General features: G+C 37.9%; 6 protein-coding genes and 1 non-coding gene across 7 annotated transcripts; 5 read left to right on the plus strand and 2 right to left on the minus strand.

Moving 5' to 3' along the window:
* Positions 1–365: 365 nt before the first annotated feature.
* On the minus strand, positions 366–1253 carry PMU1 (putative phosphomutase; the record flags this gene model as incomplete). Its single annotated transcript, XM_033911612.1, has 1 exon — positions 366–1253. One exon carries the CDS (start codon positions 1251–1253, stop codon positions 366–368), a length of 888 nt encoding a protein of 295 aa, XP_033767503.1.
* A 1705-nt stretch (positions 1254–2958) lies between these two features.
* On the plus strand, positions 2959–3031 carry SPAR_Ktrna6K. The gene has a single exon. It is a non-coding gene; the product is annotated as a tRNA-Lys (tRNA).
* A 483-nt stretch (positions 3032–3514) lies between these two features.
* PGM1 (phosphoglucomutase PGM1) lies at positions 3515–5227 on the plus strand (the record flags this gene model as incomplete). Its single annotated transcript, XM_033911613.1, has 1 exon — positions 3515–5227. One exon carries the CDS (start codon positions 3515–3517, stop codon positions 5225–5227), a length of 1713 nt encoding a protein of 570 aa, XP_033767504.1.
* Positions 5228–5679: 452 nt separating this feature from the next.
* On the plus strand, positions 5680–7722 carry YPK1 (serine/threonine protein kinase YPK1; the record flags this gene model as incomplete). Its single annotated transcript, XM_033911614.1, has 1 exon — positions 5680–7722. One exon carries the CDS (start codon positions 5680–5682, stop codon positions 7720–7722), a length of 2043 nt encoding a protein of 680 aa, XP_033767505.1.
* Positions 7723–8222: 500 nt separating this feature from the next.
* On the plus strand, positions 8223–10106 carry RRN3 (rDNA-binding RNA polymerase I transcriptional factor; the record flags this gene model as incomplete). The annotated part of the gene is made up of 1 exon (XM_033911615.1): positions 8223–10106. One exon carries the CDS (start codon positions 8223–8225, stop codon positions 10104–10106), a length of 1884 nt encoding a protein of 627 aa, XP_033767506.1.
* Positions 10107–10569: 463 nt separating this feature from the next.
* Positions 10570–12291, plus strand: SSH4 (Ssh4p; the record flags this gene model as incomplete). The annotated part of the gene is made up of 1 exon (XM_033911616.1): positions 10570–12291. One exon carries the CDS (start codon positions 10570–10572, stop codon positions 12289–12291), a length of 1722 nt encoding a protein of 573 aa, XP_033767507.1.
* A 166-nt stretch (positions 12292–12457) lies between these two features.
* SRP21 (signal recognition particle subunit SRP21) lies at positions 12458–12967 on the minus strand (the record flags this gene model as incomplete). The annotated part of the gene is made up of 1 exon (XM_033911617.1): positions 12458–12967. The coding sequence occupies one exon, from the start codon at positions 12965–12967 to the stop codon at positions 12458–12460; it is 510 nt and encodes a 169-aa protein (XP_033767508.1).
* Positions 12968–13104: the final 137 nt, after the last annotated feature.

The raw sequence follows: 13104 nt of genomic DNA on the forward strand, positions 1-13104 counted from the left end.
AAAGGAGGCTCATTATTTCTAGGCTTATATTTTCCGTGGCATCGGTTAACATAGTATAAAAGAGACGACTGAGCATAGCGCGGAAACAATACAAGAATAACGGTGATAAGAACCTTTTGCATCATTTAATCAGGTACCGCAAATTTATACAACTCCATAAGTGCATTTTTTTATATTTTTGCTCGAACGTATATTCCTACCTAACTTGAAAAAAGCGATGAGTCAAAACGAAATGTACCACCATGTTTCAAAGGGCCTAACAAAAATCATTCAAAAAAATTCCTTTCCGCCTCCGCTCTACTGTCTATAAAAAGTTATGTAAACTATCCATCTATTTCGAAGTTCTGAATAGGTCGTGGGACAATTTAAAGCCTACCTTGACCGGCCGTGTTGACTGGCACTTCCACGACGACAGCGACGACTTTACCTGTATCCAAGTTGTAAACTGGAGGATGCTGTAAATTCCTTAAGACACTTTGAATGACGCCCGAATGGCAAGTAAGAGAGACGAATTTTTCTTCGCTTGACAGTTGGTTAAATAGCTCGGATAGCCCATCCTGTGTACGCTTGTCTAATTCCGCACACGTTTCTCTGTGATCAACTAGCCACAAATCATCTTCTTCTGGGTAATCTGGTACATATTGCCAATGTACAGTGTGGCCTGATTCTGTGCGGAAATCTTGGTATTCGTCAACTGTTATTGAGTGAGGCACTCTTTTGTCACAAGTGTGAGAGCCCAGGGTCTCTCTTAAACCCTCTATAATGCGTGTGGAAATTTTAGTTCCGGTTGGTACCTTTTGCATCTCGGCCAAAACTGGTGTCCAGGATTCAATGAATGTTTCGAGACATCTTCTCATTGGAGAACTGAAAAAAACATGAGGTAGCATACCTAGCTGCTTTGTCACCGGTAACAGAACATTGGACCCCGTTCTTCTAACTTGATCTTTGCCTAGAGGCGTCAGTTTAGAGTCAAGCCACTCTCCGTGTTCATCGCCCGAAAGCAATGACCAATATGCATCCCATTTCTCCATACCATACCTTAGTATGGCAGCGTTGTGGTATCCTTGACCATGTCTAGCCAAGATTAACAGCTTATAATGGTGAGTTTTAGTATTCCTAGGCATAGCATAATATAATTCCTCCCAATCTTTATGGTTAATCAATTGTAAATGATCGTACTTGGTAGAGTCCAAACCTTGAAAACCTTCATTTGGATATGCAGCAAAATATCCTGGGACTGCTCTGAGTAACATTATTGAAAAAAGCTGTTGACAATTTGAGGCAGCCCATTCTTGAAAACAAATCGTTAAATAACATGCAAATCTCTCGAGGTTTTTTGTCAATGACACTTTTTACTTTTCTTTTTCCCAGCATTAACACCCGAAAAATTAACTTGACTCGCACATGCCCATTGAATCATAGCGGAATCTGCGAGAATCAGGACTAGTTATTTTTCATTCAGAGATTAATCAACCACCCAACAGAAGGTTATATCTGTAAATATTATTCGCTTTCTTTTTATGAAAATACTAAACTTTCTCTTGATTTTCCACAGAGCTCTCGACGCCTAGCTTTCGACCGACTAAATACGAACCTCTTGTTGGAACAAGCGTCGGGTATTCATCAATCATCAGTATAAGAGATTGATAGTATTATTTGTGTTTCCAGAAAAATATCATGCGTGAAATAAAACCGCAAAGAACTATTGCTGAAATATAATGAGATTATGGGGTAATTATTTGGATTCCGTTTTGGTAAAGGCATTATTATGAAGTATATAGAATTCAGTGAAAGTTCTTTTCGAAAATAGCTGTATATGATATTATACTAATGACATGACTACTAGTCAAAAGACGATAGGTTGGTCCTTAATCCGATGATCGCAACATTCTATTGTTCTTAAACTCTGCAATATCATCAGTCATATTTTCATTGATGTGTGTTTTCTTATAGATTCGTATATCTATTGTATTACGTGCTCGAGTAATACCAGGGTGTCTTGGTAACCCCAATATACGGTCTTAGGAAAGTTACTTGCCGTCAAGACTTATTATCAGCTGGATTCACAGAATGTTACTTGTCTTATATAATCTATATAAGATCTGAATCCAACTAAAGGGTGGAAGTGTAGGATCTCAGATCTAAACTAATTGTTTAGGTATTTATACATTTCAGATACTTCATTTTGTTGGAATGAAATTCTAATATCATCTATTGACTAGTATTCATGTTACCAGTATATTGTCACATGCGGTGTAAGAAGTTGACATAAAGATTGAAAAACAGTCGACGAATTTAGTAAAAGCTGAGACGCAAGAATAGATAATGTAATAGGACAATGAATGACAATATAGAAATGTAAGAAGAAGTATTAATTTTATTACGCAGAATTATCGATTCCTTTTTGTGGATGGCAAGATCCTCGAGAAGAGCTTTTAGTATATGCCGTATACCTAATATTATAGCCTTTAGCAACAATGGAATCCCAACAATTATTTAATTATTCACATATAATTCTCACATTTAAGCACGTTTCATGTCCTGGAATGGAATTACTAATATGATACTAGTTTCTGTATTACTCATTGATTTATTACAAACGCATTTTAGTTACGCGTTGCTATATTTGTAGCTTTGCTACGAATTGCGTATGCCATCGTGAGATACAACCATATTGTCACGTAGCGAACTTGCTTATCCAAGTGTTAAAGGAACTTCAAATCTAAACTTAAACTTGTTCTTCTATTTCTATATATATCTCATCTTGGATTGTAGTATCCTAAGTGCTAGCATTTATATATGTTGGTTTAATACTGTTTGAGACAATGTGTCTTCGGTCGTTTCAGATGTAATTGGCAATTACCCTTTTAAGTAATCGTTAGCATTTCATCTGCGACATAGTTGTTACTATCAACGTAGGTTATCCAGTTTCAACCATGACACATATCACATTTAAGAGCCTTGTTGGCGCAATCGGTAGCGCGTATGACTCTTAATCATAAGGTTAGGGGTTCGAGCCCCCTACAGGGCTTTTTTTGTTTCTTTTTGTAAAGTATGACTCACTACTGTAAGTGTGGGCATTTCTCTCGATAACATATATAGCCAATAGCTTATTCAGAAGATATATCACTGGCTCAAGAATTTCTGGTCTCGCATATTTTATGGTCCAGGATGTCAGCCGCTATTAACATATTTCAAATAAAAAAAAAAATATCCAAAAATGACATCATGGTGGCTCTCAGTCCATGATACGAGATAGAAGTGTTCAGTATCAACCTTTCTCTGTATGCTATGCGTGTAAAAATGGAAAAGATGCCCCGACACTGACATTCTCTGCTATTTTAGAATTTTATCTTTTTTACTAATATTTCGCGTCTTATATTACAGGATGCAAGAAAAGGAAAAGGGCCGCATCACATCGATTTTTGGTCTATCTATAAACATTCTCTCTCTCTCGTCCACTTTCGATTCAATATTACAAAATTCGTAACCAACCGACTCAGTTGAATAGAAGATGTCATTTCTAATAGATATTGTACCAACAGTTGCTTACAAGGACCAAAAACCGGGTACTTCAGGTTTACGTAAGAAGACCAAGGTTTTCATGGATGAGCCTCATTACACTGAGAACTTCATTCAAGCGACGATGCAATCTATTCCGAACGGTTCAAAAGGGGTCACTTTAGTGGTTGGTGGGGACGGTCGTTTCTATAATGATGTTATCATGAACAAGATTGCCGCTATAGGTGCTGCCAACGGTGTCAGAAAGTTAGTCATTGGTCAAGGCGGTTTACTATCAACACCAGCTGCTTCCCATATAATAAGAACATATGAAGACAAGTGTAACGGCGGTGGCATCATTTTAACCGCCTCTCATAATCCGGGCGGTCCAGAAAATGATTTAGGTATCAAGTACAATCTACCTAATGGTGGTCCAGCTCCAGAGAGTGTCACTAACGCCATCTGGGAGGCGTCCAAGAACTTAAGTCACTATAAAATTATAAAGGACTTCCCCAAATTGAATTTGAACAAGCTTGGTATAAACCAAAAATACGGACCATTACTAGTGGACATCATTGATCCAGCCAAGGCATACGTTCAATTTTTGAAGGAAATTTTTGATTTTGGCTTAATCAAAAGTTTCTTAACGGAACAGCGCGAAGCCAAGGGATGGAAGTTGTTGTTTGACTCCTTGAATGGTATTACAGGACCATATGGTAAGGCCATATTCGTTGATGAATTTGGTCTCCCAGCAGAAGAAGTTCTCCAAAATTGGCACCCTCTACCTGATTTTGGCGGTTTGCATCCCGATCCAAATCTAACCTATGCTCGTACTCTTGTTGACAGAGTTAACCGCGAGAAGATTGCTTTTGGAGCAGCCTCCGATGGTGATGGTGACAGGAATATGATCTACGGTTATGGTCCTGCATTCGTTTCACCAGGTGATTCTGTTGCTATTATTGCCGAATATGCGCCAGAAATTCCATACTTCGCCAAACAAGGTATCTACGGGCTAGCACGCTCATTTCCTACATCCTCAGCCATTGATCGTGTTGCAGCTAAGAAGGGGTTGAAGTGTTACGAAGTCCCAACCGGTTGGAAATTTTTCTGCGCCTTATTTGATGCTAAAAAGTTATCAATATGTGGTGAAGAATCCTTTGGTACAGGTTCTAATCATATTAGAGAAAAGGATGGTCTATGGGCCATTGTTGCTTGGTTAAATATTTTGGCTATTTACCATAAGCGTAATCCTGAGAATGAAGCTTCGATCAAAACCATCCAGGACGAATTCTGGAACGAATATGGCCGTACCTTCTTCACAAGATACGATTATGAACATATCGAATGTGAGCAGGCTGAAAAAGTTGTGGCTCTTTTGAATGAATTTGTATCAAAGCCGGAAGTTTGTGGCTCTCGCTTCCCAGGTGATGAGTCTTTAACTGTCATCGATTGTGGTGATTTTTCGTATAGAGACTTGGACGGTTCCATCTCTGAAAAGCAAGGCCTGTTCGTAAAGTTATCAAATGGGGCTAAATTTGTCCTGAGATTATCCGGCACAGGCAGTTCTGGTGCAACAATAAGATTATACATAGAAAAGTATACTGATAACAAGGACGACTATGACCAAACCGCCGACGTCTTCTTGAAACCCGTCATCAATTCCATTGTGAAATTCTTAAAATTCAAAAACATTTTAGGAACAGAGGAACCAACAGTCCGTACATAGAATTACTGGCCCTTGATGTCCTAGTTCTCCAAAGGTGGTTGAACGGATCTTAATTCGTTCATATGTAGAGGGTATATTTAGTATATCAATTCTTACTCATTGAGTTTTCAATTGGCTTCATAATGTAACGTAATTGTTTTTTCGTTACTCGCGACTTTCTTCTCAGCAAAGCCGCGCTACAGGAAAACAAGATCAAAACATGCCCCTATTGGAAGGCTTAAAAAATTCTTATCCCGAACGAGCCAACGGTAATCAACACTATCTTCACATTGACAACAGTTGAATTTATTTTTCGTTCCTATATCTTTTAGAATTGGTCTGTTTGTGTTTGATTAGATTTTGAGGCTTTTATTCCCTTTGATATATTACTTCACAATTCCTTTGTATACAGCGGGCAATCGATTATTTCAAAGTGACTATCACATTAACAAAGATTCATACAGTTTCAAAAAATGTATTCTTGGAAGTCAAAGTTTAAGTTTGGAAAATCTAAAGAAGAGAAAGAGGCCAAACATAGTGGGTTTTTTCACTCCTCTAAAAAGGAAGAACAGCAGAATAATCAAACAACTGCCGGCGGACATGATGCTTCAATTACTCGTTCATCTTTGGACAGGAAAGGTACGATAAATCCATCGAATTCTTCAGTGGTTCCGGTTCGTGTTTCATACGATGCGTCTTCATCGACCTCTACTGTACGAGATTCAAATGTCGGCAACTCAGAAACCAGCAACCCATCTCCCAATTTAGAGGAAACAGCGGATATTGGTTCTACGGGGACACCCAACGATGCCACCTCAAGTTCAGGAATGATGACTATCAAGGTATATAATGGTGATGACTTTATTTTACCTTTTCCTATTACTTCAAGCGAACAAATATTGAATAAACTATTGGCATCCGGTGTTCCACCGCCACATAAGGAGATTAGCAAAGAAGTAGATGCTTTAATCGCGCAGTTGACCCGTGTTCAACTAAAGAACCAAGGTCCAGCTGATGAGGATTTAATTTCTAGTGAGTCAGCAGCGAAGTTCATTCCATCTACTATCATGTTACCAGGGTCCTCTACCTTGAATCCGCTACTCTATTTCACTATTGAATTTGATAATACAGTTGCCACTATCGAGGCAGAATATGGTACGATTGCTAAACCTGGTTTCAACAAGATATCTACATTTGATGTAACAAGAAAATTACCGTATTTAAAGATTGATGTATTTGCAAGGATTCCCTCCATTCTTTTGCCATCAAAGACATGGCAACAGGAAATGGGTTTACAAGACGAGAAGCTACAAACTATCTTTGATAAAATAAATTCCAATCAAGATATACATTTAGACTCTTTCCATTTGCCCATCAACTTGAGTTTTGACTCTGCAGCCAGTATTAGACTATATAACCACCACTGGATCACACTGGATAATGGCTTAGGTAAGATCAATATTAGCATTGACTATAAACCTTCAAGAAATAAACCCTTGTCCATCGATGATTTCGACCTTTTGAAGGTTATCGGTAAGGGTTCATTTGGTAAAGTGATGCAAGTTAGAAAGAAAGATACACAAAAAGTTTACGCTTTGAAAGCGATCAGAAAATCATACATTGTCTCTAAATCCGAAGTCACGCATACGTTGGCGGAAAGAACAGTTCTAGCACGCGTCGATTGTCCATTTATTGTGCCTTTGAAGTTTTCTTTCCAATCACCGGAAAAATTATATTTTGTTTTAGCGTTTATCAATGGTGGTGAGTTGTTTTATCACCTACAAAAGGAAGGGAGGTTTGATTTATCACGCGCTAGGTTTTATACCGCAGAATTGTTATGTGCGTTAGATAACTTGCACAAACTAGATGTCATCTATCGTGACTTGAAACCAGAGAATATTTTATTGGATTATCAAGGCCATATTGCCCTTTGTGATTTTGGACTGTGTAAATTGAATATGAAGGATGAAGATAAGACAGATACCTTTTGTGGGACCCCAGAATACTTGGCACCAGAACTATTATTAGGTTTGGGTTATACAAAGGCGGTAGATTGGTGGACATTGGGAGTCTTGTTATACGAGATGCTCACAGGCCTTCCTCCTTATTATGACGAAGATGTTCCAAAAATGTATAAGAAGATTTTACAAGAGCCACTAGTTTTCCCAGATGGATTTGATAGAGATGCGAAGGATTTATTGATTGGGTTACTAAGTCGTGATCCGACAAGAAGATTGGGCTACAATGGTGCCGACGAAATTCGGAACCATCCTTTTTTCAGTCAATTATCATGGAAGCGTCTGTTGATGAAGGGTTATATTCCACCATATAAACCAGCTGTTAGTAATTCCATGGATACTAGTAACTTTGATGAGGAATTTACCAGGGAGAAGCCAATTGATAGTGTGGTAGATGAATACTTGAGTGAAAGTGTTCAAAAGCAATTTGGTGGCTGGACATACGTTGGAAATGAACAGCTTGGTAGCTCAATGGTGCAAGGTAGAAGCATTAGATAGACTTAGTGAATTCATTATCAACTAGTTTGCTCATGACATACTTTATATAAAAAAGGTTTTCTTTTCCGTTACTTCCTTTGCTCGAGACAAAAAGAAGTTGTACATATGGTACAATATATGTTTCAGGGCCGATATTTTGAACGTGGCCAATACTTCACACATGTGTGGCTTATGTTTCATAGTCATTGCTTATCGTCTCAACTTATTATGATTAGATAAAGGATTTTCCCTCTTACCCTTCCGACATCTGTACCGATGAGACGGCGGAAAGTAAAAAAAAAAAAAAAAGGTGTTGAAAATTTTCTCCTTGTATAAAAGACATTTTGATGAGCATCTCTCGTTTGGTGTAGTTTCTCCCTTCGAAAACATAAGGTTGCTTTAATTAGTGTTCTAATTCAAAGTAATACAAGTCCCGATCGCTAAAACTCTTACTTTAATAACTGCGGATACACTTTCTGGTAAAGAAATAAATTTTGTGCAAGGCAACAGAAGACAAGATGATGGCTTTTGAGAATGCCAGTAAACGACCACCCCAGGACTTTGTAGCTCCTATGGATCCAAAAAAAAGAAAGGTCCAGTTTTCCGATAATACTGGCCTGGTAACACTTCAATCAGAGGAAATAAAAGATGAAGAGTTTTCAACAGCCATGTATAGCAGGTTCGTGAAATCTGCCCTAGATGATCTGGATAAGAATGATTCAACCCAGATCGGCATAATTGCCAATCAAGTAGCGCTTCCGAAAAAGAATCCTGAGAGAATCGATGATAAGAATTTCAATATTCTTTTGGATATCTTATCTAGTAATATTAACAGGATAGAATCCTCCAGGGGAACTTTCCTCATACAATCTATTATAAACTTTGAGAAGTGGTGGGAATTGCCTCCACAAACTCTAAGTAAATATATATATTTCATCAAAATCCTTTGCTCGAGTATACCCAAATGGTGGCAAGACGTTTCGATGATACTGGTATCTTGTTTTATTTTACCAATCGAACAGACAGTGTGTCATCATGACATGCTTAAGTATTTCTTAAGGATGATCCCCTCTTCGATGGGATTCATAGATACATATTTGGCCAAATTTTTCCCAAATAAAAACGATACTCGGAGAAAATTGGTTAATTACACTTCAAATTTGCTGAAATTGAGAGGCTACTGCTCCGAACTAGGGTTCCAAATCTGGTCCTTACTGATAGAAAAAATTATTTCGATTGATGTTGAATTACAAAATGAATTGGATGAATTGGATGATGATGTAGATGATGATGACCTAGAGGAAGTTGATATAGAGGATGACGACGATTTAGAGGATGATTCAAGAGACGATAATGACGAAAACTGCGAGGATAGCGGTAATGAAGAGTTAAGATCCGGAGAAACAGACGCTAATCAAAGTGACAGTGAAGATTTGGACATCATTGAAGGTATGGACGGTGCAGAAGAATATAATGTGGAGTTGACGCAAGGAATCAAAGAACTTTCTACCAAATTGGACTCTATCTTAACATTAGTAAGCACCCATGTAGAGGAGCAAGTAACGCCAGAAAGCTTAGAAAGTGGCGAAGGGGTAGGAGTATTCAATACTTTAACAACATTATTCAAAACACACGTTCTACCCACGTATTATACCAGATCGATTCAATATATTATGTTTCATGTTTCACAACAACAACTAGAACTAATGGATTCATTTTTAGTCACACTTATAGATATATCATTTGCCGCCAACGAAGCTGCAGAGAAGAAGATTAAGTCATTACAATATTTGGGATCATATATTGCAAGGGCCAAGAAACTTTCCAGAACTCAAATCATTTTCGTTGCAAGCTATTTAACGTCGTGGTTAAACAGATATGTTATCGAAAGAGAGGAAGAAGTTGACCAACGTGGGGGTATGGAAAGGTTTAAACATTTCTATGCTGCATTCCAAGCACTTTGTTACATCTTCTGCTTCAGGCACAACATCTTCAGAGATACTGACGGTAACTGGGAATGTGAACTGGATAAGTTCTTTCAAAGAATGGTCATTTCAAAATTTAACCCATTAAAGTTTTGCAATGAAAATGTTATGCTGATGTTTGCTCGTATTGCCCAACAAGAAAGTGTTGCGTACTGCTTTAGCATAATTGAAAACAATAATAATGAAAGACTGAGAGGAATTATCGGCAAGGCTGATAGCGACAGGAAGGAAAATTCGGTACAAGCAAACACTGCATCATCTTCTTGGTCGTTGGCCACTCGACAGCAATTTATTGACCTGCAGAGTTACTTCCCATTTGATCCTCTGTTCCTGAAAAACTATAAGATTTTAATGAAGGAATACTACATAGAGTGGAGTGAAGCAAGCGGCGAATATGAAAGTGATGGGTCAGATGACTAACGTTTTTTTTCCATAAATATCTTCGAGACATGTTCATCACTAACTAATGACATACCATGGTCATCCTATTAATGAGTGAAATGGGGATATATAGCATAGATGCATTTAACACATTTTTTTAGATTTCTAGATACTATAAACTATTAGTGTTTTTATTTCCACAATATATATTCTTTACGATGTTTTGCAATTTAGAACGCTTGTTCATTATTGTCACTTATTACGTACGCGCTTTGCATTCGCAGGTTTTGCTTATTAAAGAGTTTCTGTGGGGAGGGGTTCTTGAGTCAAATCTCATGTATCCGAGCAGATTGTACTCAGGTCACCTGAACTTATTTATACTCAGTAAAGTCGATAGAAGGTATTGTTAAACAAAGCGGCAGATCAAGCAGTAACCGTTTTTCTTTTGTCTATTTTACCTGTAACTAGGAACAAGAGAAAGACTTGAAGGTATACAAGAACAATGTATGTCACTTTTAATGAAGCTTTGGATAGCTCTTTTGGTAATCTAGAGAGTCCGAACCATGATTTCAAGGTAGGTGACCCTAACATGGTGCCAACGCCCCCTATGGATTCAGATTCTGCGGCTATCAGTCTGGCTTTCTTAATAAGTCTTTCTATTACGTTTGCGATATTGATGCTCATCTTGGTAGTAATAGCAGCTTATGTTACCTTTTGTGGTGATGATGAATCGGAATACGACGAAGAGAATGCCCTAGGCACACGAACATCAGGGACTTTGCATTCTTTATTTGGTAAAAAACATAGTGGTATCTTGTTGGATTCGAGTTTTGCATCCCCTGGTGGGTTTGATGATGAGATTGTTCTTCAGGAAAGAGAACTTGAAGAGTTACCAAAGATGTCCGCGTATGAAGTTGAGTTGTACATAAGAGCGAAAGAGTTTCAGATGATGAGCCCGCCAATGGTGAAGGAATTTGGCACGTATTTGGATAATGATGACCAGCAGTTTATTAAGGATCGCGGAATTCAAAGCTACTTTTTGCTGCCCAGCATTAATGATAATATAGACGAGTATGGGAACTTTCTACCCAGTTTTATTGTTCAAGATAAACTAGATATTCAATTTTCAAAATTCAATAAGAGCTCATCCACTGTAATGAATTATCCTCTACCCCATAATAGAAAGGACGCGGTATACTTCGAAGTTAAGATTTTCAGGCACATTCAAAAATCCAATAGTATATTCAGTATAGGTTTGACTACTGTACCTTATCCTTACTTCAGGGTACCAGGCATGGCCAAATACTCCATTGCTTACGAGTCTACTGGAAAACTGAGAATAAATAACCCCTTTACTGCCAGCACGTTATTACCAAAATTGGAAGAAGGTGATACGGTGGGATTCGGTTACAGATATAAGACAGGTACAATCTTCATTACACATAATGGGAAAAAATTAATGGACGTAACACAAAATATTGGCATCGATCTTTTCATTGGAATTGGCGCGTTTAATGCTGCATATACAAGAACATATACGAGGGATGGTCTATTGGAAGACCCGGATAACATTAGCTTCCGTGAAGCTCTCTCCGAAGGTAAAGATATTGAAGTCGCCAAGGATCTTCAAAGAGTTCACGATCCGCATAATGAAAGTGATGAAATGACGTCGGATGAGGTTGAATTACATGTTAATTTGGGTCAAGTTGGATTCGTCTTTATAGAAGCCAATGTGAAAAAATATGCATTTGGGAGTGTTTATGGCCAAATTGGGATTCCTCCTGCGTATAATGGAACTGAGATTAACAAGGACACCATTTTGCAAAGAGGAGAAGAGCTTCCACCAAGATATGCGGATGCTGATAATTTCTTCGGTAGTATGAAAATTAAAGAGGGGTCATCCTCTGGAATAATAGGGCAAACAAGTAGGCCCCCGCGATCTGTTGGGACGTATGAAAGAATCTCTTCTAATTTTGACAGAGAAAATAATGTCTACGACGATAGTAACGCTAACAATAATGCTAACAATAATGACGAAAATGCTGAATACAGCGAAACTTCTCCGTTATTGGAAGATGATAGTAATAAAAGATCCAGAAATTCAAATACCCCCCATGAACTCTCTGATGGAGCTATCAATAAGAACTCTAAAAATAAATCTACCAAAAAACGTCAAAAAAACAGAGGCAAATCTTCTAAAAGGAAGAAGAGATCGAGAAAATAAGGGACGATTATTAAATTTGGTTTTTTTTACCCTCAATTTACGCATACACTATATACACATTCCTACTGGCTTTTTTTTTCAATTCGATGGTTTAGGTAAGTTTATTATCTAAATATATATATATTATTTTTCATTCATATTCAATCTTCTCTTACAAATGGATTGCTTAACGCTTCTTCTTGCCCTTGTTTTTATTTTTTTTCTTTTTTGAAGCTGAAGAGTTACTATTGCTATCTTGGACAGCATTTGCATTTTGTTTCTGCCCCGTAGCAGTTTTCTTGGCCGCGGGATCGCTCTTTTCAACATCTGTGTTGACAATTAAAGTGGCTAGACCCACAACGTCTTGGATGCTTTTACCTTTTGCTTTTTTACCTGATTCTTTTATCGTGCTGTTCTTTTGCTTCTTCTTCAATTGTGCTATTTTTTCGATTTTACCTGGAGTTATAGACACGCCTCGTGGGCCTAACGCACTAAGCAATCTTGAAACATCTTTACTCTTATTAGTAGTATATCTATAGTTCGAGGATAAATGCGAGTTATGAGTTCTAAAGGAGACTTTGGTGTCTCTCTTTGGCGTAGGCGGTTTATATGATATAGAGAAGAGTGTTTGAGATGGATTCACCTCAAAAAGGCGAACACTGTTCATAATGAAATTGTCAATGGGTTTCACGGACATGTTTCTGGGCTCAATGTGTTCTGTTGCTTTGTTCGCAGAGGGAAGCTATCTTATTTGGGCCACTTGAATGGAGCAAATTTGAAACTTTTGGCATTGTTCTTGCGAAAATAGTCAATTCTTTACTTTTTCAAAAGCCT

This window comes from Saccharomyces paradoxus, chromosome XI (genome assembly GCF_002079055.1).
Source record: "Saccharomyces paradoxus chromosome XI, complete sequence".
Classification (NCBI taxonomy): Eukaryota; Fungi; Ascomycota; class Saccharomycetes; order Saccharomycetales; family Saccharomycetaceae; genus Saccharomyces; species Saccharomyces paradoxus.